General features: G+C 44.9%; 1 protein-coding gene across 4 annotated transcripts in view; it reads right to left on the bottom strand.

The window, feature by feature from the left end:
• Positions 1 to 23006, bottom strand: part of rtkna (rhotekin a) — a 74018-nt gene that overhangs the window by 27404 nt on the left and 23608 nt on the right. The window contains exon 1 of one of the 4 annotated variants that reach the window (XM_056418480.1): positions 12442 to 13003. The exons of 2 other annotated variants lie outside the window; for them this stretch is intronic. In XM_056418480.1, coding sequence (XP_056274455.1) covers positions 12442 to 12537 — 96 coding nt within the window. In that variant the 5' untranslated portion in view covers positions 12538 to 13003. Of the gene's footprint in view, positions 1 to 1001; positions 1392 to 12441; positions 13004 to 23006 lie in introns of those variants that run through there. One more of the 4 variants, XM_056418481.1, reaches the window with a different exon arrangement.

The raw sequence follows: 23006 nt of genomic DNA, 5'->3' as shown, positions 1-23006 counted from the left end.
ATCCATAGCTGCTTTTATTGAATTGGGTCATTACGGCCAACGCTAATGTAATTAAAGCAACAATAACCTGTCCTCTGTAGTTGATGGATGCACACCTCCCAGTCATAGACAATTTGCATAAAGCATTAGCTCGTAGAGTATGACATAAAAGATGTCAAAGACCAACAGGCACCAGTCTTCAGTTGGGCAGACATCTTAACGGGGCACGAGCAGGGATGGATTAACCAACGGGCCTACCGGGCCCAGGGGCCCATGAGCTCAGGGGGCCCCTGGGCCTGAGCCTCCGCGCGTGACGTCGCTGTGATTAACATTGTATTGATATGAATATGATGATATGACACGATGCGCCGTAGCCGGTATATGCTAGGCTGAAGTCATTCATGTCAGTAACAGGGCCCCAATAGTCCTACTCAGGGATGGATTACCGAACAATCCTACCGGCACCAGGGGCCCATGAGCTCAGGGGGCCCCTAAGCCAGAGCCTCTGCGTGAAGTCGCTTTTATTAACTTTGTATTGATATATGATATGACACGATGCGCCGTAGCCGGTATATGCTAGGCTTAAGTCATTCATGTCATGGTCATATAATTCGCGTTATGTTGTCTGCTCAGCTCCGGTATCGTTGTTCCATACAGACGGTTTTGTTAGCGATTTTTTTTTTTTTTCATTTTTTTTTTTTGAGGGGGGGGGGCCGTGGTTTCTTAATCCGTCCATGGGCACGAGGACGTGATAGGACCAATCAGGAATGCAGACTTTTAAACAAGTAACTTTAAAATCTCCTTTCAAGACACACAGTATATCATCAGGCTACACTGGCAACACTAGCAGACCCAATGAGATGTCTCCGAATCTCTAGGATCAGGCGACATGCGCGATCTGACAGGGACGAAGTCACCCGAAGTGTGACGCGTGTTAGACTACAGCTGACTCATTGTTCCAGGCAAGCCGACAGTCCTCTGGAACGATCAGTTAAAACAACAACAACAGCAGCACATCTTACCGTGTGATTCTTTGAGTTGTTCATCCTGCACGCCGCTTCCCAAACTCTTCCAAACTAGCGCAGCACGGGCGCTTTACGCAACACCGCGGTCCGTGTGACGTGCCACACACGCTGTGAAATACCTTAACTCCGATTTTCCTTCCCAGGCAGCTCCATTTAGAGGCGAAATGACATAAGCACCGACAACCTGAAAATAGAGCTGCCGCCTATGAACCCTCACAAATTGTTCTGTGTCCGCGCAGGAGACGTACGCCTCACTCCGGGCAGTGTGTGAACGATGGCATGAGTCTCCAGCCTCTCGGTGTCGTCTTCATTATCGTCGTCCTCCTAGCTCCAGAGCTCCAGTACGGATTTACACGCACACACCAGCAGCACTGATGGATCAACCGAGAGTCGTTTCTAAGGAGGCGCAGGCGGGTGCGCGTGTTCCTAATCTGCGTGTAGCTGCGCGCAAGCAGAGGAGAACGAGCTGTCATTTACGCCAGAGGCATTCCGCTGTGCCCAGGGTCCTCCAGAAGGATCCATGGGGGGGGGGGGGGGGGGGGCAGCAATGTGACACATACATCAAAGTGTAGTCCGGATACATTCGCTGGTGTCCAGATGCATGGTTTACTGTCCGATGGGGTGCACGGGTCCCTCACAAGAAAAGGCAGAACATGCTTTAAAGCCATTTGGGAAGAGCTGAACGATGTGGCTGCCCAAGTGTCTCTGACGTGAGGACTCAACTTTTTTCTCAAGGTATGGTCAATATGCCGTTTAAACAACCCACCTGCTCACACTTAAAAACAACCGGCAGTTTAAACAGTAAAATGTAGAAACAATGCATTTGTTTAGATGTTTTTTCTTCTTTCTATTATTGTTTTTGTATTTTTAATAATATCCACAAAGATACACAATACAGTCACAGCTGTCAACCTCTCCCTTCATGTCTGCCTAGGCGATCCCACAGAGGAGATCCTGACTATGAATACTGAGGAGCATGTAAAGTCTCTAATGTACAGAGGGATAATGAAACCAGTCAAATATGACCACAATCATATTTTAATTCTTGGAATTGGACAAAAGGCTAATTAAAAATGTCATCAACACATCACAGTGTGACCAAACAGCCAGTTGGTGCATGTATACGTCATTCTACTAGCAGAACAACTTATCATTCAGGGAACAAATACAACTCCCCATCCGTCTCTCTGCCGTTCCCTTTCCGTGGCCGGCCTCGGCCCCCATGTGCTCACTGGGAAGTTGCCGTGCAGCGGAGTGCATCGGCTTGTCGGCCGGTGATGTATGAGAGTGATTTGTGGGCAGGTGGAAACGGAAAACACAGAGGAGTCGATGCAGCTCGGATAAAAGTGTGGAGGATAAACCTAGCGCCAGTAAATTTGCACTGGAAAACTCATAATGGGAGTGTTAGGGATATATTTATCAAACAGAAGTACGTTATCAACCATCTTCATTGCTTTAACATTTTCCTGAATACCAACAGAGCAAAATGAAATGGCTTCAACCTCATTAAGAAGACAAAAAACACAACACTTATTCCGTTGCCTGTTTGCGTGGGAAGTGGAATGAGATGAAGTACACGGTCCTGAGAGGCAGCAGACGACATGTAGGAGGATCAGGATGGAGGGAGTCCGTCTGTGGGCGGAACACAGTCCACCTCAAGGGGACAATAAGACACGTGTGCATTTGGCCGGGGTGAATTCTTAACCTCAAGCCAAGCAAACAAGAGGAGGACGGGGGTGCTTTGTCCTGGCATCCACGTCATCAACACCAACAACGTTAAAGTACAATTTGCCTGTAACCCTCTCTCCCTCTCTCCCTCTTCATCTCACCGTGTGAGTCGTCGTGAGCAACACAAACAAGACGGGCCTCGATAACTCAGGACTTAGAGCTGTAAATATCCTACAGTTAATCAGATTAACATTTCATCTGCAAGAAGCGGCGCTAGAGAGCCAGAGAAGTGCTGTTGGACTCGGTTCCCTGGAGGGTTCAGGGACCGACCCGAGTGAGCGGCACGACCGACGCAGCGTGAGCAGCACACAAAGACAAAACAGGAGCGCCTTGAACTATGTCGTCACCTGTTAAAATGAAATATGCTTCTGGCCAAACAAAGACGCTTTACATATTCAAGACACCCGAGCATAAGATAAGGAACGGACTTGGAGAGTTGTAGTTGTCCCATGCTGAATGACTCAGAAGGACCAGCTGAAGGAACGATTACCATCATTCCCATTGTCATTACATAGCATTAAATGAATGAGAGGACATTCCTCCAGCCAGGCCAACAGACTCAGCTCCCTCCCTCTGACACTCCAGCCCTTCCCATTGACTCACACACAGGAGTGTTTTTCCCAAACAAGTGTTTCCTTTCTTCTCTGCTGCTACTGTACATCCTCAAGATCCCTTCCTCCCTCTGTAGATAAAGAGTCCGTTGTAACCGTGCGTCTAATTATAGGACATATTTCAAAACCATTTGTGTTTCATTTGTAAGCTTTTCAAAATCAGAATAGAATCTTAATTTGTTTAAAAGCCTAAAGAAGCACCTTCGTCGAAAATAAGTGCAGAAAAATGCACATCTGGAGTTTGTGTGAATCTGCTGCCTCTGTTAAGGCCCGTGTTTCTCTTTCACTTATTCTACCCACATTTGTCTTTGTTTGAATAAAGATCCCCAGGTAATTTCACATTAACCGACCCATAGGAAGACCTGCATAAGATTAAAATGTTGTTTTGCAAGATACTGGAAATGAGAGTAAAATACAGAAATGTTACAGCTTTCTCTCCCTGTTGCCACTGGTTTGTATCTGGGGTTTTCTTCTTCCTGGTGGCCCATCAGCCCCCTAGTGGCCATAAGAGGGCATAACCGGACCATTCACTCCCCTCTGGTGAACTGTGCCTCAAGTCTGAGACACTGACCGTATTATAATGTGCCCGTCATGGTCGTGTCTCATGCAAGGACACTTCCTCCTAGCCCAGAGGACGGGTCATGGGATGCTGGGAATAGACTGGAGCCTGAAAAACAGACTTCATCCACATCACAGAGGGATTGATTCAAGCTTGCTATAACATGTGAGACGTGTTATTCACATCTCATAGTTGTGGAGTTTACATACTAGTACATTGCAGAGTTTTCCTTTAATCTGGAGGACAACAACAGCATATCTTAATATTATCACAACTAGAGTACAAATGTCTGCAACATGAGAAACAAACACGAGACGCGTTTCTCATCAGTGAAACAGCTATTGCAACATACACCTTAGTATTTGGCAAGTTAAATAAACAGTGATCATATTCAAAGCTATATATACTGACCTCAAGCTCGGTGGAGTTTACAGTGACAGCTGCAGTGGCCGAGGACACAAGCTGTGTGTTTTTTTAGGGGCCCCAAAATAGTCCCTCAATAAAAACGTACACATGAAGTTACACAACCAGCAGCCAGTCTGTTTCTAGTGACGCACATATCAATGACAGTGTTTCAGAGGGGCTCAAGGTAGTGGGGGTTCATAGGGGGGGTCTCAGTCCAGTTAGCCATTGGTCTCAACCAATCAGAGCAAGCTATTCCTCTCCCCAGAACCAACAGGGCTTCCTGTCCCCCTCCAGAGGCCGTCCCGACAATATGATGGATTAACCCCTTTATCTCCGAATGAAGACAGACATACGGACACTCTTCAACCGTGTCGAGGCTTTGCAAGCTTCTTCTAAAAATAGTTGAAGGCGAAAGAGGACAGAAGGTAATCGTCAGTGAGTGTATTTTTAGCAGTCACGGGACATTATGAAAGCGTCATGCCATGACTATGCTGGCAAAAATTATTGCGATTAAAGATGTTATGCAATCATTAAAATATGCTTTAAAATACACTAAAACATACTTGAATCGCATCTTAAATGAGGCAATCATAAATGATAAGGTCATTCAGAGACAATAAACAGCAACAGTGTGTGAATCTGGTCTTGTTTGCCTTTTTTAAATGAGGCTCTATTGTTCACGTCTTACATAATAGTAAGCTAGACATCTTCCACGTCAATCATGTGTCGATATTCACAATAGTTACCCTGATGACAGAAAGGTTCCCCGATCGACGTATTGTGAGCGTTCTGTATCGTCCCATCCCTTGCAAGGAGACAGCAGGAAGTTGAAAAGAAAAGTATGAACACACCCATGCAAAGTTCTCAAAGGGTATTATGCACAACCCTCCCACACACACACACACACAAACATCTTCCAATGTGACCCTGAGATGTTGACCCCAAGTCCAAAACATGACATCATCTGGCTGCAGAGTTTGTTCCACTGATCTCACCCTGGCGAGGCCCGGAGGTTGTTCTTTGTGGAGGGGGAGTTGTCTGGGGGTGGAACAGCTCAGCCTCGCCTCTCAACACCTCGCACCACAACAAGAGGCCCCCTTCCAGTAACCTTGGCCCTCAGATCTACCTCAGCCTTGAGCCCCAGCTGACTCGCCTCTAAATCCTGGAATTCCCCCAAGACATTGTGCCTTTGGCATTTTGATTTTCCTGAGCTGCACAACCATCAATCTTAAGGGGCCCGACCACCGAAGACACACACGCTCAAGCTCATCTCTTGTGGTTGTGATAATTAAGCCTTCTGCGAATACTGCAAGACCATCTGCTCAGCTTTCTCTGAATCACTCAAGTTGTGTATGATTCAAGTGAATAAACATTAAAACAGCCAAATAGCTAATTATGTGAAGTTAGTGGGTCTCTTACGGACGCTGTGGAAAAGAGAGATGGAGAAAGAGACCATCAGCACATCCTAAATGCAAGAGGAGAGGCCATCTCTGGTCCTTGATGAAAGCAGAATGGACTCTGATGGTCACATGGCAGCCCGCCACATGCCGACAGAGTCTTTGAACCTGCCAAACACACTCCCACCACCAGTCACACACACACACACTAAAAGTACAATCTGTAGAGTCAGAAGGATGCTTTCCACGTCACGGGGGAATGGATTGTTTTCATGGTGGTACTTGCTTGTTTAGACAACCCTTGCTACACGTGTCCTCCGCCTCTTTGACTTCCACCTACTCTGTTCCAGGCCACTAACGTTGGCTGGTAACCGTGTTGGCAGGGATAGAGAGATTAGAAACACAGAAATAGAAAATGTATTCAAGCGCACTTCAAAGCATCCGCACACAGTGTCCATAAACCACAAATCAATAAAGTCGCTGCATGAACCATAAACGTCCTCATCATGTTCACTTTGCAGAGTTTCTCTCACAAGCTGGAAAGCACACAAATAGACACACGCAGAAATTGCATCCATATGGACACACACAAGCAACATCGGCAGGCTTCATTAAACACATGACCAAATGCTCTTTAACAGCCTGTGCTGGAGCTGCATCACCAGAACATGTTCAGGCCAAATTAAATCACATGAGTTACAAAGGAAGACAATGTCTTTAATACCTCCACCTCCCTACTGTGACTTCTGAGAAAACATAGCTTTAAATCCAATCCGTGCTCATTTGAATAATGCCTGCAGTCTCAAGTCAAACAGCTTAAGTGACTTACATTTACTTTGCAGATCCAAAGAAAAAAAGTCCTATTTATAAAAAGCCAAAGTGACTTTATGCGGGCCCAGGTGAAAGTTGAAGGAGTGGAGAAGGAGGATTAAGAAAGGTGATGCCGACGGCTGAGATAAGTGTGGAAATAAAGGCCGAACGCTGAGATGCAGGTGGCAGAGAGTCGAGAACCGCAGGGGGAAAGAATGGAGGATCCAGTTGGAGCATCGTGAGGAAAGGGAAGTGAATGAAAAGAGAAACCGGCTGGGAAGGAGCATGTTCCAATAACAGCATCTCTTCATTTGGCTTTGTGTTTTCTCCTTCTCCCTCTTCTGGCTCATGCCTGCTATTTTTCAAAGGAAGCTTGGCTCAGGCCGCGGCATCCGACTGGCTGCTGCTCACACAGTGGGCCTATTCAGACCTGGACTGGTCCTCCTAACCGCGGCATGGGCGATGGCTGGGGGCGGGGGGGATACAGCACTGCGGTGAAGTCCAGGGGGAGCATGCAGAGGTGAGGTGGGGAGCCAGATGTTTGTGTCAGTAGACTTAACCGGCACGGGGCGGGAGAGAGGAAGGCTTAGACAAGATGGCTCAGGGTTAGGATCGAGATGTGCGGTTCAGAGATGGGGAGGAGGACTTGGTACGGAGCGATGGGTGTGTGTGTGTGTGTGTGTTACAAAGCCCCCTTTCTCCTCTACCTCACACACTATGCGCCTGCATTTGGCAAACAGCCCTGGGAGAACTGGAATCCACTGTAGTCGTTCTATAGATGCCAAAGACACACTTATGAATACGCAACACGCACACACAGCAAACAGACCCCCCCGTGGAGAAAACTGACATTTCAATAAACCTGGCTATTTCCTTTCATTTTGAGGGTGTTGCAATACTGCAGGAATGGCTTCCCTCGAATTTAAAGGAAAAGCAAAGAGCTCATGAACAAAGCTCCCAGGAACAGTGAACTCCAGGGTGATAACGTCCCTAATCAAAGCAAAGCGCTCGACTTGGCTCACAGGATTGGCTTATTACTCTTTGCAAATATTTACCCCCATGAATGTAGAAGCACACAGGTTAGCGGTGTGTGTAGAGGAGTGTGTTCTGACTGCGATGCGACTGTATCCTGAATCACAGGAGAGCTGGTAGCTTTAGCACACCTTCCACTGAAGCAAGCAGGCCGGTCGTAACTGAGGCGACCTAAACAACCTCACAGCTGAACACACACACAGGTCTCAACTGCTAACTGCTTCTTCATGGAAGGACAGAGGTATACTAACTCCACTGCTAAAAGGATGAATTAGAGGGACAGTAAACTAAAGATTGAATGAATGAATAACAATGATAAAAGAAGAACGTAACTGAAGGCAACAAGAACAGAAGAAATAGGATGAAAACATTGCAAACTAGAATGGGCACTCGGTAGAGCGAATACCTTCGCATATCACAAGATTGGGCATTGAATTATGAACATTTTGGCATTAGTTGCCAATTGGACAAAAATGTATCGTGCTATGGTAAAAAAAAGATTTTGACCTTTCCATGACCTTTGACCCAATTGATCCCAAAATCTAATCAAATGGTCCCCGGATAATAACCAATCATCCCACCAAATTTCATGCGATTCAAGAAGATTTTGACCTGTTCATGACCTTTGACCTTGACCTTTGACCCAATCGATCCCAAAATCTAATCAACTGGTTCCCGGATAATAACCAATCATCCCACCAAATTTCATGCGATTCGGTTCAATACTTTGAGTTCTGCGAATAACACACATACAAATAAATGGCGATCAAAACATAACCTTCCGCATTTTCAATGCGAAGGTAATAAAAAAATAATACAACTACGAGGCTAGCACCACGTAAGCCAGGGGATTTAAGCTACTTCTCACATGCACTGTTTTGCAGTCCCAGTGTGAATAAGATTAACCTTTGCCCTTCCAACAAGTTCATCATCCGGTTGGGATGCATCAGCGTGGCTGAAGTGCTCAGGAAGACACCGGCTGACTGTCCCGGAGCCGGCAGCAGGGATTAACGGCATGAGGCATTTGCCTTCCAGGACCTCCTACATGTAGAAAGCACGATGTCAGGGTTAAATATCCGCTTACAAGAATGATATGTTGCATGTTTTATAGACGGTATGGAAATGGGAGAATAGCCACAGTGAATGTGTTCCGACACACGACATCACATATGTTTGAGGGTTATTATTTCTATGCAAGCACCGTTTCAAATAGAAACAGAAGGTTTTATTGATCTGGGTGAACGGATCAAATTCTGATGAATCCAACTCAATCAAGCGGTCTGAGATCAGATGGAGAGGCGGCATGAACACCAGCCAGTGGATATGCAACGCCTGCATGTGGCGTCACGGATCTGCAGAACTATCCGAGGCCACAGCTAAGTTTAGGGTTTGGGAGCGTGTGAGAGGTCAAACACGAGTCCCGGGAGGGGCAGCAAGAAACGTCCAACTGAACCCCCACCAGGGCGGATTTTCCAAAAAGTGGTCAGAGCTTCCTTGACTATAAGGTCTTCAATCTGCATTTGCTTCAGGACTTCTAGAGTAATGGTAACTTATTATTAAAATCAAAGTAGTAGAATATCAGCCTGATTACAAGTCGTGGTGCAGTGGATCATAAAACTCTAGCAAATCTAACTTTTAGAAATGCCTTATCAGTTTTTTTTTGCTGCCGATACTAATTGATAATCTATATCGACAGGTACAGATCCTTTTGCGTGATTATAGCCGCTGGCCTACAAGAGTCCAGACATCTGTTTTTCACCAAAGCCCAAAAAACAACATTTCTAACCGCTCTAAAGTCAGAGAAAACCATAATAAAATTCTGAATGTTATTATGTAACTATGTTAAAGTCATCTATAGGGTTTTTCTTTTTAAAGAACTAATTCAAATGATATGGAGAAACACATCCTGTCAGTAGTTTTAATGATGTATTAACACATCATAATGTAACCGAACAGAACTTTTATTTGCCTAGTACTTCCCCTGTCAATTTTAACACTGATTGGTTGTTTACAACATCACCATCAGAGATGAGCGACGAGAAAAGCATATTATACTGAAATATCGGTGGACAACAATGGTCAGGAAGGCGTGATGATGAACTAACGTTATCCATTACAACTGTAATTAATCCACGGTTCAATGTGTGCCAAACTGAGGCGGGATCCGTACGGATGAGCGATCAACAGCTCTCCACTGACGTTAAACCGCTCATTACGAGCATGATATCCGGTTTGACTGTCGCTGAAGTCTTCAGCAAATCATTCGGGGACCGGTACGGGAAAAAAGGTTCAACCAATAGTCAAAAGGTCAGTTCTGGTTTATATACCTCGACTAATATAACCCAAAAAGGAGTTCTCTTACATCTGTCATCAGTTAACATCATGGCTGTGATCGTGAGAGCCGTTACAGCTGAACGCCCCAGGCTGCACCCCTTCTAAGTTGAGCAGGGCCATTGTGGCCCGTTGAGGTCAACACAAATACACACTCACAGAGAACGTATTGTAGTCACAAACAATGCTCGACTGACAGAATGAACCCAACACAAATCCTGCTTTTAGAACTTGTAAAACATGAATGACCTCAGAAACCCTTTCCACAAATGTCCACATTTAACTCGAGTAAAGCCACGGCGTGCATTAAAGGCCAGGCTGCAGGCTAAAACTAGACCGTCTACGGACCTGGGGCTACAGCCACGTGGAGAAGGGGACAGGACGGCGGGGTCACCGCCTGAGCAGGTGACGAGGGACGTGAAGCAGAAGACAATAGGACATTCATAGCAAATAAAAACCTTATCTGTGTATTTAGGTATTTGTATTTGAGCAAGTTCAATGACATCATGTTGTCGCTCCCCAGGGGCACAGTAATTACACAAGACCATTTCCTGTTTCCCATGGCCACCTCTCTGTATTCTTTGGTGCAAAACACATGATATACTGTGCCACTGTTACTGAGAAAAAGACTCAAGAGAACATTTCATCGGAGCCAAGAATGCAGCCATTCCTATTACATTCAGACTTGTTAAAACCTGAAGCCCAGAAAAATGTCTTCCCACTGAGCTTGCAAACAACACAATGACTGCTCTCTTCGCCCTGCTGACACAGCAATACAAGACGAAGGAATGCTTGCACCTCATGCGTGATCTTTCCCCCCCTTTTTATTATTTTTGAATGACAAATGATCTTAAGAGATGACAAGTGCAGACAAACAGCAGTAAACAAGGTGTACTACTGTACAGTTTATACATGTACACTATTTACTGCATAGGGTGGGAGTGGCTTTCAGATACATGTTGCTGCAGGGGAAACCCAAAGAAATGAGAAAAGGGTTTACAATGTAATAATTGCAAATCGTGATGATCCAGCAGTACGTTTATTCAACACATCCATAGCTCGCTGAAATTACAGTTAGACTGTGGGCCGTGAAGCTCCGCTACATACAAAGAATCCCTGTCTCATAAACCCACCCAGGCAGAGGAGTCAAGGGGGGAGGGAGGGGAAGAGCAAGCGACGCAGTGATTGAGCAAACAAGTCAGTGTTTACCAGCAAAGAAATACTCATACGAGTTGAAGACACGGCACACGACTTTCTATCCAACTATCTGAAATCCTCCCCGGTTGTTGCAGAGTAAAGCCTCTCTGCAGCCGGCCCTGACCTCTGACCTCCCTGTGAAGGAGCAAGAGAGGTACGTTCCTCACTTGCTGAATATGGCTCATCGTCGAATGATACATTCCTAACATTTCAATTACATTTACAGACATAAAATGACCAAAGATGCCTGTTATCTACATTCTAACATAATACCCCAAGTACCACTTTCAAGTCTCCGTCTGAGCTGTAAACGACCGTCTCCATCAAAGGCGGCTCTGTGACAAGAAATAATAATTTACTTAGTCTGCGTTAAACTGGTTGGTGAAAACACCTCGTGACAGCTGCTCTGTGACCAGCCAGGCTACACGAGCCTCTGCGTCTCTAAGGTTCACAGAGGCGGAGTTTAAAGGCAGATTTGTGGATTTGGGAACCGTAACGTACCAGAACAAGAATAGACTGTGGGCTTCGCTGGCATGGGTTTGTGTTGCTCTGCGAAGCTTGGCACAGGTATATAAACAATTAAACACCTTTCACATGAAAACAATGCCAAACTGCTAGAAGGTACACCACACCAGAGAGCAATATCGCCCTGTACTGTGTCACACAGCTGAAGGCTTTTTGGGAGAGAAACCATCTGCCTTTCAACAGCTGCAGCACAGACCGCAATATATTTGCAGATTATAAGAGCAGGACATAAAGTATTCTGCAATTTCTGTCCTTTCAACTCTGTTAAGAATGAAATGGGAACATTCCTGAGTCATTTACACAGAATAAAAAGGAACATTTTTGATATACGCACAACAAAGAAAAGATTGAGACATTCATCATGTTGTATGGAATCCTTTTGGTCTTTCTCATAACACAATACTAGCACACGCACACACAGACATAGGGACTTATGAGGACCATATGTGCAGCTGTGGACTGTGTGAACCCCAGTTGGAAGGGGATATAGAGAGGGAGAGATGGATGGCGTGCAGTGTTGTTTTCTATTTACCGTCAGTGTAAGATGTGCCATCTGTATCGGGGAGCCCACACAGTGTCAGCTCGACTCGTTTGTCCCTGATAGAGCCTTTACCCTTCGTAAACGTTGCTACAGCACACAGCTGCACATTCAGCTCAAAGTGAACCAAACAGACCGGCTTGTTCTGTGTGGATCGTCAATCGATCAATACAAATAAAGTAAACTAGTAGGAGACATGACCACACACCCCACAGCTATGAGTTTGTGTAGAATCTGGTGACAACAGCACAAGTCCAGCAACAGCAAACGCAAGCAGAAGGTAGAAATTGAAATACACTTGTACCTGTAAACTGAGTGCAATCTGGCGGATGTACATCATATTGAGATCCTCCAATATCCACAGTTTTCCCTCCATGTTTGCGAATTTATCAACCGGCATCCTTTCCGCAGGTATCCACAAAATGACTTATTCTCCTTAATGATCCGGGTGAAACCGCTACGCCACAGGTACCGGGGAGCTCATGGTGACAGCGACTTACAACTAGTGCGTAAAACAATGCGCAAAAGTTCAGCTCATACAAAACAAGCAAACAGAGGTGGAGTGGATGACAGCATCCGCTGCACTGTAGTAACCCTGTCCATTAAAACAGAAACCCCCCAACCCGTTCCCGGCGCGTATTCTTCCTCTCTACTTTTCTCCGGGCAACAAAGATCTTCTCAAACACCCACAGTCAACACGCAGCGGTTGCGGGGAAAGAATGGAGCCTTTTAAAACGCAGTTCTTCTCTTTGTGTCCCCGCGTCCCGACTGTGAATGCCGTCTGTCCTCTGTGTGACTAGAGACCTCTCCACCAAAGGGCATCGCCTCTGCGGGAGTGGTCGACACAACCGGTCCACTGTGCGCGCCCTGGCGCTCCCCGGCTCCGCGCTAAATTAACCCCTCCGACGCGCCCCTGGTGATGGTAATGAACTTTCAAAAAAAGAATTAAGGGGGAGGAAAGAGGGAGAGATTACTGTAGCAGCCCCCCACGCCCCCTCTAAACAAATAAATAGCAAATGCCACACAAGCATCGCTGGGTGGGATGCTTTGTTCTTTTTACTGGCTTTAGAATAAATGGTGAAATTAAGCCCGAGTCAGCTGGAGCGTCATGAGGGGAGTGAACATGAACCCAGTGAGATGTTGTCTATCAGTCACCGAAGAAAGTGTGATGCATTAAAACAACAAGGGGGTTAAAATCCTTCCATTGTCTAATTGTGACACAAGAATATATTAGTTAAAAAAACTAAACATGTGCTGCTGTTAATACACTGAAAACACACTTACTTGAGGAATACATGATATACCTTATAGACCACGTCACAGGCACATGTCAAAGTAAAATGCACATTGCATAGCGCAGATCCCCAGTGTCACAGATCCCTTTAATAATTTATCGTTAACCTTTTAAATATTGATGTACGTCTTTACTGGCTTTTTTTTATTTATCACTAGCAACACCAATATCGGCTCTTAAAAGATGCGTCCACTTCACTCCCTTCAGTGGGACAGTTAGATGTAACAATACAAGGAAGGTGCATTTAAAGTTTGAGATATTTCGCAACTTTGACAAACAGTGCAGTCCGCTTCCCCTCACGGCAGCGGGTTGATGGCTGCAGCCATCATGGATCATGGATCAGCCTCTCCAGCTCTCAAAACAAAATCATGCAAACGAGTTTCCGCCATGTGACTTTCAGCCAGAACCCTGATGGCTCTTCAGAACATGCACGGCGGTCCTCCCCGGTGCGTCCATCCTGGACCCCATACAGCTGCTGTGTGACGGGAGCCTTCCCCCGTGGCGTCGGGGGGAGACCACGCTGCGCAAACCTACCCAACAGCTCCACAGGAACCCGGCGTCACGATGCGCACTGCTGAGGCGCATTCCTTAAAACACATTCTGATAAACACAAACACGCGAGTGGACCAGGGGATCATTTCAGAGCATCACTGCGTGATTTCACGAGGAAGATGATCACACGTAATGAATCAAAATACTTTAGTGTTAAGTATTTTGGATGATTTTCTTGATGCAAGTCACTTTGACTGACAGTGGGGCCACCCCCTCTCCACATGCCCATTTGGCACCCGTCCCCCAAACTCCTCTACAAACAGTGAAAACAAAAGGAGCTGTAAAAGCCCTTTCCCCCCAGAGGATGGGAGGAGAGGGTTGCATTAGCGAGCTGGTCATTTACCCAAGAAAAGCCCCGCAGGCTCAAGAGTTTAAATCAATAGGCTCAAACGTGGCAGCAACACACAGGGAGCAGATTTATTGCTCTCTAGGTGGAAAGATAAATAGTTGAGGTGAGTGCACACAGGAAAGGTTATAGGTTTGAGTGTGTGTGTGTGTGTGTGTGTGTGTATGTGTGTGTGTATGTTTTGTCAACCCTCTGAAAGTTGATCTGGCATGCTGCTGAACTAGACAACTATTCACTTTGCCTTAAACACTGTACGACTTGTGTTAAAACAAGCCTATAATGAAGTGATACAGTTTCTCTTGCAGCTGTTCTCTCTTATTAAAATACTTGTTTTAATGAATTAACAAGCAGCGGGACAACACTTAATCCCTTTAGTTTCTCTTTCACAGCATCAGCAGAACATGCTGCAGGTAAATCCCCCTGCAGTCAAACACAAAGACTGACACCTTCTGACAGAAGCCTAGAGGCTGAACAAAAACAGCCATTATCTCAATGACAGGGCACGCTGGCAGGCGACTACAAACAGAGCATCGCTGCTTCTTGGCCAGGAGCCGCCGAGCACGAGGGAGAGGCTCAGGCACTCGGGTCAGTTCATCGGCGTTGGAGCTGAGGCCTCCCAGCTTCAGCCGGACAACTCCGTTATATTTTATAATTACCTGCTGACGGGATGGTGGGTTGGCAGAAATTGGTCTGATCGTGGCCAGATGTGCTAATTGTCAGCCGAATAGGAGACCTGAAACCAATATATTACATAACGCCAACTCTGAGGTTTGGTCAAAACAGGGGAGATTAGTACGCACATGCACGCACACACACACCAAGACAATAGCCGGTGTGTTTCTTGTTTCTGAACGGATGTGTGGAGGGATACGGAAAACTTCCTGTCCATACATCTAATCAGCTGGAGTCGGAGCTGAGAATTACTCAGCAAAAAACAAAGATATATATATATATATCAGACAAGAGTTTGCAATGGTGGGAATAAACCTTATTAAATTGAAGACTGAATTATATAAAATGTTCTAAGCATCAGTTGTTGGTCCATCACGCTGACAGTGGTGATGTTTTGAACACGTGAGCGAGGAAGGAAAGGCGAAAGAGACCAACGCACTCAATACAATTTGTATTAATGAAGATGAAAGTAACCCACAAAAAAATTACACATTCCTTATTGCAAGTATAAAAATGTATAAAAACGGATGATTTTTGTTGGTCACATTTATTGTCCTGCTCATTATTTTCTGTTGGTTGAATCACCAAAGTACTGGGACCAAGATGAAGGAACACAGTGGAGCAAATCTGATGGTGAGAAAAACAATCCTTCAGATGTTCAAACAAGATTTCACCAAATTAAACTGGATGCTTTAAGATTATTATTGTTATTGAAAGACAGTTACAAAAAAATATAGAAACAAAAGGGAAAATATATTAAAGACAGACACTGTAACCAATGATCATAAACGGTGTGCCCAGTGTTCAGACAGGCAGGCACTGAACATGAAAACAGATATTCTGTGTAAAGAAAACAAAACTGATGATTATCACACAAATGTCATCTTCATCTTCTGATCAGCACCATCCTACAGCCTTAGATACCAACTCTTCTTCTTCACTACTGTAGAGCCTCTGCAAATTAAAAGCTCTAACTCAGTGTGGCGGCAGAACAGGGAAACGGGAGGGGCCCCCGGGTCCCCGGGCCCCAAACCACAACAAAGAGCCTCGGCTGTCATCTCCAGTCGAGGCTCTAGACCGAATCTGAAAACTGAACCCGGCCCACATCACAACTCCCACTTGAACTGAGACACATGCCCATAAACCTCCACTTACATATACAAATACACACCCAGGCATAACCAGACGTAAACACTCCGTGAGCCTTGTGAACACACACACACACACACACACACACACACACACACAGAAGTGTCTACGAGACTAATGCAGTTGATCGAGGGTTTGCCTTTCTGATTACGGTCTGCCAAGCAAACGTCCTCTGAGGGCAACAATCCAAATAAGATTTGTTGTCTAACTTTTCTCTCACTGTGTTTGTACTCTCGTACCGTTGACTGCACGAGGACAGAGAGAGGAGAAGAAGCATTTGTTCAACTGATTTATAGTGACACTGGAAATGGGATCTTTCAAAAGCACCAAGTTACATTTCTACCTCTATCTGATGGATGGTGGAGGTCTGGATGGTGGAATATGCCGACTACCAACTCTTCATCCACTCTGTCATCTTCATTGTGTTGTTCCTGTGTTTTAATTAGTGTGTAATGATTCCTTCTGGTCACATGACATCTATGACACCTGTCCATCCTGGAGAGGGATCCTCCTCTGTTCTCTCCTCAAGGGTTCTTACCTTTTCCCCTGAAGGGTTGTTTGGGAGTTGTTCCTGATCCCATGTGAGGTCAAAGGTCAAAGGTTAGGGATATCTATGTGTACAGATTGTAAAGCACTCTGAGACACATTTCTAATTTGTGAAAATGGGCTGTACAAATAAACTGAATTGAATGTACAGTTCCTGTAAAACGTGCGTCACAACGGCCTCAACAGACTTGAATCACAGGCTTCAGTTGCGTGGCGGTGTTCCAGCCGGCACCGGGCCACATCTGTTTGACTTGATGACAGCAAGGTGTGACACGCCGTGAGACCAGACGCGTCATGGAGAAATCCCCCTGGAGGTCTGTCCTCAGCTCTAAAGCACGGAGAACCTGTGCCGACAGCTTCGTGCTCCGATACGTCAGACACAGAGTAATGGCGTCGTAAATATCAGCGACAGTCTTCCCTGTTATTAGATGTGTCACTTTCTGTCTGTAACGGCCGAGTGATCCAAGTTCTTCTGGTGAGATTACATACAGGGGACGCCATGCCGATGTCATAAAGAACGTTCGACTCTATATCCGTCATCAACATCTGAGTAATACTGCAAATGAAATGTCAGACATGAACCCACAAATCATGAAGACGGTGCTTTTCGCCGACAGGAAATTATATATTGAAGAAAAAGGATGTATGCGTCACAGTGGGTGGACTATCTTTATAAAGCTGGGGGGGGGGGGGGCTGCTTCATCACACACAGCAACAACAGCAAAGGGAGTCTTCTTAGCACCTGGTTTGAGGGCCCATCTGATTTCTCAACATAACCCCTCAAGGAAAACCGAGCACTCTGGCTGCTGCCCAGAATCATTGTTGACTTTCAGGAGCTCCAGCTCAGCCCGTCAGGAGACGGCAGCAACTCATCACTCTGAAGAACCGGGCAGCTCAGTGAAAGAGAAACTCACTCGTGAGGCAATTCATCTTCATCGATTTCTATCCTCAGGGGGTGGAGGCTGTGCAATATCAGAGACGGATGAAAGTTGATTTAGGAGGATATGAACACTGAGGCAATACATTCAGTATCTAATCATACAAATGATTTTCTTAAACTACTATTAATGACTGTAAGGGTGAATATGAAGTGAATAGACAATCTATAGGAAAAGTTGTGAAGAGAAAGGCGCTTGGCTCTTCAACCGCTGCAGGATCTGGAGTGGAGCAATGGCGCCCTCTGCTGAGCAGAAACGGCATCACAGGGAAACGTCCCACTGAAACACAAGTCAACAGTCTGGAAAGTTGAACAAAAAAAGTTATAATAATTACAGCCATTATTATTAATATACATTACGTTGAGTTGTGTGTCCACACTAATTTGTTATTGAATAAATGTTGAATGATGTGGCTGTACTCCATTCGTGTGGGATCATCTCAAACTAACTGATGTATTTAATTGACATACTTAAAAGGAGTTTCTCCAAAAATCACCACTTTAAATTTTGCCTTTACTAAAAATCTGCCCATAAGTCACTCAGCATGACAAAAAACAGACTAGAAATCTTAGTCGACTCAGACCAAAATGACGATTAGTGGACAAAGAGGGTGCAGCTCTATGAATAATAGACTAAGAAAGAAGGTAAAGTGCTAGTTTTCCTTTCCAAGTGGAACCAGACATGACATAAATGAGCTCTACAGACATGAGACCAATCACTGAAGAGAAAGACAGAAGAAAAACTCATTATTCCATTTATAACTAGTACATTGAACAAATAAAGAGGAATGTTGCACTTTTATTTGCCGTGACATCACTTCTGCCCGACTATAAAACACATTGAAGAGGAGCTCAGACCGAGATGCGGCTGTTTGTAGAACAAGTCGGTCTGGGTACAATTTTAAAACGGCAGCCACAAATGTAAACATCTGCAGGAACAATAAAAGAATGTAAACATCTGCAGAAACAATATAAGAATGTAAACATCTGCAGAGGAGACATTAGATCTCAAACTGAAACGCATAACATCTCTGAAGGTAACTGATTTCTGGTCAGCCATGGACGAGGCAGAAAGAAGCTCAATATGCAACGGTCACTCTATTGACTTTGTAAAAATAATGTATATATTTTACCTCCGCTAATTTAAAAAAAAATACCCAACAACATGTTTTGGAGAAATGTTTGTGTTCAGGTTTTAATTTATTATAACACTGAATTTAAATACAATAGAGAAGTTTATTGGAGTTTTTTTTATTTGTCTTGCTTTCAAGAACACAGAAATAAAAAAAATGACTTCACCCAAATAATCAGCCACAAACGTCCCTCCGTAGATTTTCTCATCTAGCTGGCTAGTCACGACTTTGGGGACCCCCTTTACACATACAGTACACCATTACCACCTGTTCGGTATCCCGTTTCTAACGTGGCACATGCGTATGGTAATATGAACGTCAAGTACTTGTTCACAGAAGTGTTTTCCGTTAACCGTTTACATTTCACGATATGCTCGTAGAACCGTCAGCTCAGGACGTTACGCATCCAGATCCACTCGAGCAAACATCGAGACAAGCCCACATCTTGCTTTTTCTTGAGCTAGGCAACTAGCAACAGACACGATAAAAGTAATTGCTGAGACAGCAGGAGCAACACAACCGTACAACCAGATCTGGCATCACACCGTCTGCCACTGGGCCCAGTCAACAAACACATTAAAACACAGGCGTGCTGGCAGGGACTTGTACACTATGCAACATGCAGAGAAGGCAGACGTGCATAATAGAGCCATCTGCTCTCATGAAGTCAAACACCTGCTCCACAACGCCAAAACAAAGAGCACCATCATTGGTGCTGTGCCCCTTTGCCCTCCCTCTTGTTTTATTCAGAAAGGGACGGTGCGCTACATGGACTGGTTGTAGCTTCAGCTCATTTGCATCTGGAGTCCCCTGACGGACCAGAACACACAAAACAGCACACGGTACCTTCAGATACCGTTTTGAATTTGTATTCAATTTAAAGCTAAATTTTTTCTTCAACAGCACATAACTGCAATACAATAATCAGCTCTATGAACCAAACATCTACAGCTGGTGTCAGTGTTCACAGGGCGACTCCTCAGATTAGACCAAACCGGTGTAGGAGCAGACGTGCTGCAACACACACACACACCTGTATTGATTCCTTTTGCAGTGCATTCCTCTGTATGAAAGGGAGGCCCTGACTCCATTCATGTCACAGTAAAGTCAGGTAGGTGGGTGACGTAAAGGAACACGGGATAAAGAGCCTCCATGTCCAGAAACGGATGAATAGACACCGAAACGGAGAGAAAGAGCAGACAATAGCACCGCTGACAGACATGCTCCATCTATTCTTCAGCCTTAATGTGGAATTGAAGGTTAACGACTTGTCCCTGGAGAAGTTACCGGCTAAACTGTGTTGTCACGGATCCACACGCATCGCAAAGAGACTTGTTGTTGCTGCCTGAGTTCATTTATATTTTCCAACTGTAAAACACCGTCCACCTTGTCCGTTTTGCATGTCCATAAACAAAACCCAAACTTATCGGCTTTGTGGGTTACCAATGTTATAGCTGGGGTACAAAAGAGGAACAAACCACCCGTCCTGAATTTGATAACACCTGAAAGATTTACAAGAAGAAGAAAAGCTCAATCATTGCAACCATTTCTCAAAATGTCCAGAATAGCAAGTTTATCAGATAACAGCATTTTTCCACGTAGAGACAAAGAAAGCCTCTGCTGTTGCTTAGCCGCCTGTAAAAGTCAAAGGAGGCTGACAACAAGTGTCCTGGACTGTAAATGAATCCCCTGCATGAGGCAGTCCACTTCGGTTTAACAGCGTGTAAACGCCACGCTCGATAGCTTCAGGTCTCCGGTGGGCTGGGAATCCAAAGACGGTCATAATAGAGATGAAGGGACATAAAGCAACCAACGATCTGTTTAGAAGTCAAAGACAAAGCAGGACTTCCTTTGTGTCATCTGGATCAGGAAAGTGGGCTAGCCCTCCAGGATATACAGCTGTACCAGGGGACCAGACCCTCAAAGAAGTGGCGTGGCCCACATAATAATGTGGCTCTCCTGGGGCATTGAGGTTGATAGATAGTGGAGTATGAAACAGCGGCAGGACGTGAATGCTCACAAAAAGGTAGTAAAAAGCCCATTTCTTTAATACCAACCGTTTTATCTTTAATACGGAAAGAATACACATTGTATTCCATCATTTAAGTACAACTTTTAGTTTATTTTAACTCTGGCATTCATATTGTTTGAGATAATTTACATCCTAAATCCTTCAGTAAAAATAGGGAGACAAGAAGTGACTTGATGGCAACAGTTGTGAGTTACTACTCTTGATCCAAACGCATTACCCATGTCACTCAGCAAGGTGGGAACTGAATGAGACGGGCTCGATGATGCATGGTGGAAGTCTCCCCATCTGCGTGGCAACGCATCCCGTGATTTCATCACCTCCATCCATCGCTCTGTCAGTTAACCGCGTCACCGCCACGGACAGCCTCTCTTCGGCCAGCGTGTGAACAAGGCCTGTCTGTGTCTGACGGTCTGCAACGGACCTTGCTCAAGGAGACACTGCTGCTTAGTCACCGTCTGAAGATGCGTGTGTGTGTGTGTGTGAGAGAGAGAAACAGAAGCTGACAAACTGCAGTTATCAAGAATGACTAATGAAGAGTTGAGAACAGGAGCTTTCATTCATAACACAGAACAGTGAGGAGGGCTGGAAACGTGGAACCATACATGGAGATGCAGAGATCTGTGAACCAGATACTGACAGGAGGTTATGACTCACTTCCTGTATGTGTGTGTGTGTGTGTGTGTATGAGCACATAGGGCTGGGCAATATTAAGTGGAACAAATATCATGATCCGTATCAAAAAATACCTTCATGTTGAAGGGTTGAACATTGATGCTTCACAAATATTTACATAATGAGATGTTTGATAAATAATCATCTCATATATATATAAAATAAATGCACAAACAAAGACAAATCCACATAGAAATGTATAAATATATTTTTCTTTTACATCTATATAAATCTTAATTTATTTACGTGCATTGGAATGTATTTGTGAATCGTTTCGCGTGCATTTGTAAATTATATAAATTTATAGCCATGAGACCCAGGAAATAAATCACATCAGAAGATTGGAGCAAAAAGTAAAAGACACAAATGCAGAACTACTAGCAACTGTAATTCAAATAAATATCAATGATTTGACTTTCATGATCCTTTTTGCTGCCAGCCAAGTATTAAATGGTTTGTCCGCCATGTCCAGTCAGTGGGACGACGATGCGGCTGTAAGAGAAAGTGTGGTCCTTAAAGAGCCAGTGCAGGAGCATACCCGATAAGGACGAGACTAATGTTTTGTATACGTGTGTGTGTGTGTGTGTGTGTGTGCGTGTCATCCGAGATGGGAAAGAAGAGAGACCTTCCGGCCTTTTGAGGCCCAGTAACAGGGGAACACACCATCGTGAACACATTGAAGACCGGAGGAGAGCATCACCACCTCACAGCAAGGACATTACGGGAATTACATTTGATGAATAAAATGTCCTACAAACAATATACCTACGTTGAATAATAACATAAAAGATAAAGCATGTGTGCATGTGAATTAAATAGTGAATCGAGTAACAATATGTTATTAAACACTTCATTTGAACGATTAAGCGTTGCCCAATACGTTTAGTGACAGAACAAACAGTCCAGTCGTAACCATGGGAACAACAGCAGGACGTTGGCTGAATTTTACTCACGGTTTAAAGAAACTGAGATTAAACTATTTTTCAGGTGTGCTCGCACTAAGAGGCTGAGTGGGAACGGCGCTCCACAACGAGGTATACTCACAGCCCGAGTAATACAAAAGAAAGTTAAACATTAGCGAGTTCAAATATCCCTCAGCATACCGAGAAGGCCAAGCTTTGTTTGAGAGGAAGGGTTTTAGAGGGGGAGACTTCTCCCCGGCACCCTGCAGTGTTCACGATGCCCCGGGGCTGCACATGCACACGGTAGAGTTCAGACAGTCAAACACTGCGAAGCAGTCAAAAAAAACAATTTGGAAGATTGGGCTACAAATCTCCAGCAGGTCTCTCATCCAACTCCATGCAAGCCAGTCTTGGCAACTTTGACATTGGAGTTGTTCATGAAATGTGGTATAGAGCACCTCCTCGTAAGAGCTCCCAGGCCTCGGAGCCCCTTAGCCTGGCACTTCATGCCCAGAACGGGGCTCCGTGTTGGGCTCCAATGCAAGCATGGCTCCTTGTTCACAGAGATGCCTTAAGAGGGGGACTCGGGGGGGCATTCTTTGAAAGAAACGTTGTCCCCCGAATGAGTTTATGG

This window comes from Pseudoliparis swirei, chromosome 7, assembly GCF_029220125.1.
Source record: "Pseudoliparis swirei isolate HS2019 ecotype Mariana Trench chromosome 7, NWPU_hadal_v1, whole genome shotgun sequence".
In the NCBI taxonomy this organism is placed as follows: domain Eukaryota; kingdom Metazoa; phylum Chordata; class Actinopteri; order Perciformes; family Liparidae; genus Pseudoliparis; species Pseudoliparis swirei.
The sequence above is the reverse complement of the archived record's forward strand: the minus strand, read 5'-3'. Positions and strand labels throughout refer to the sequence as shown.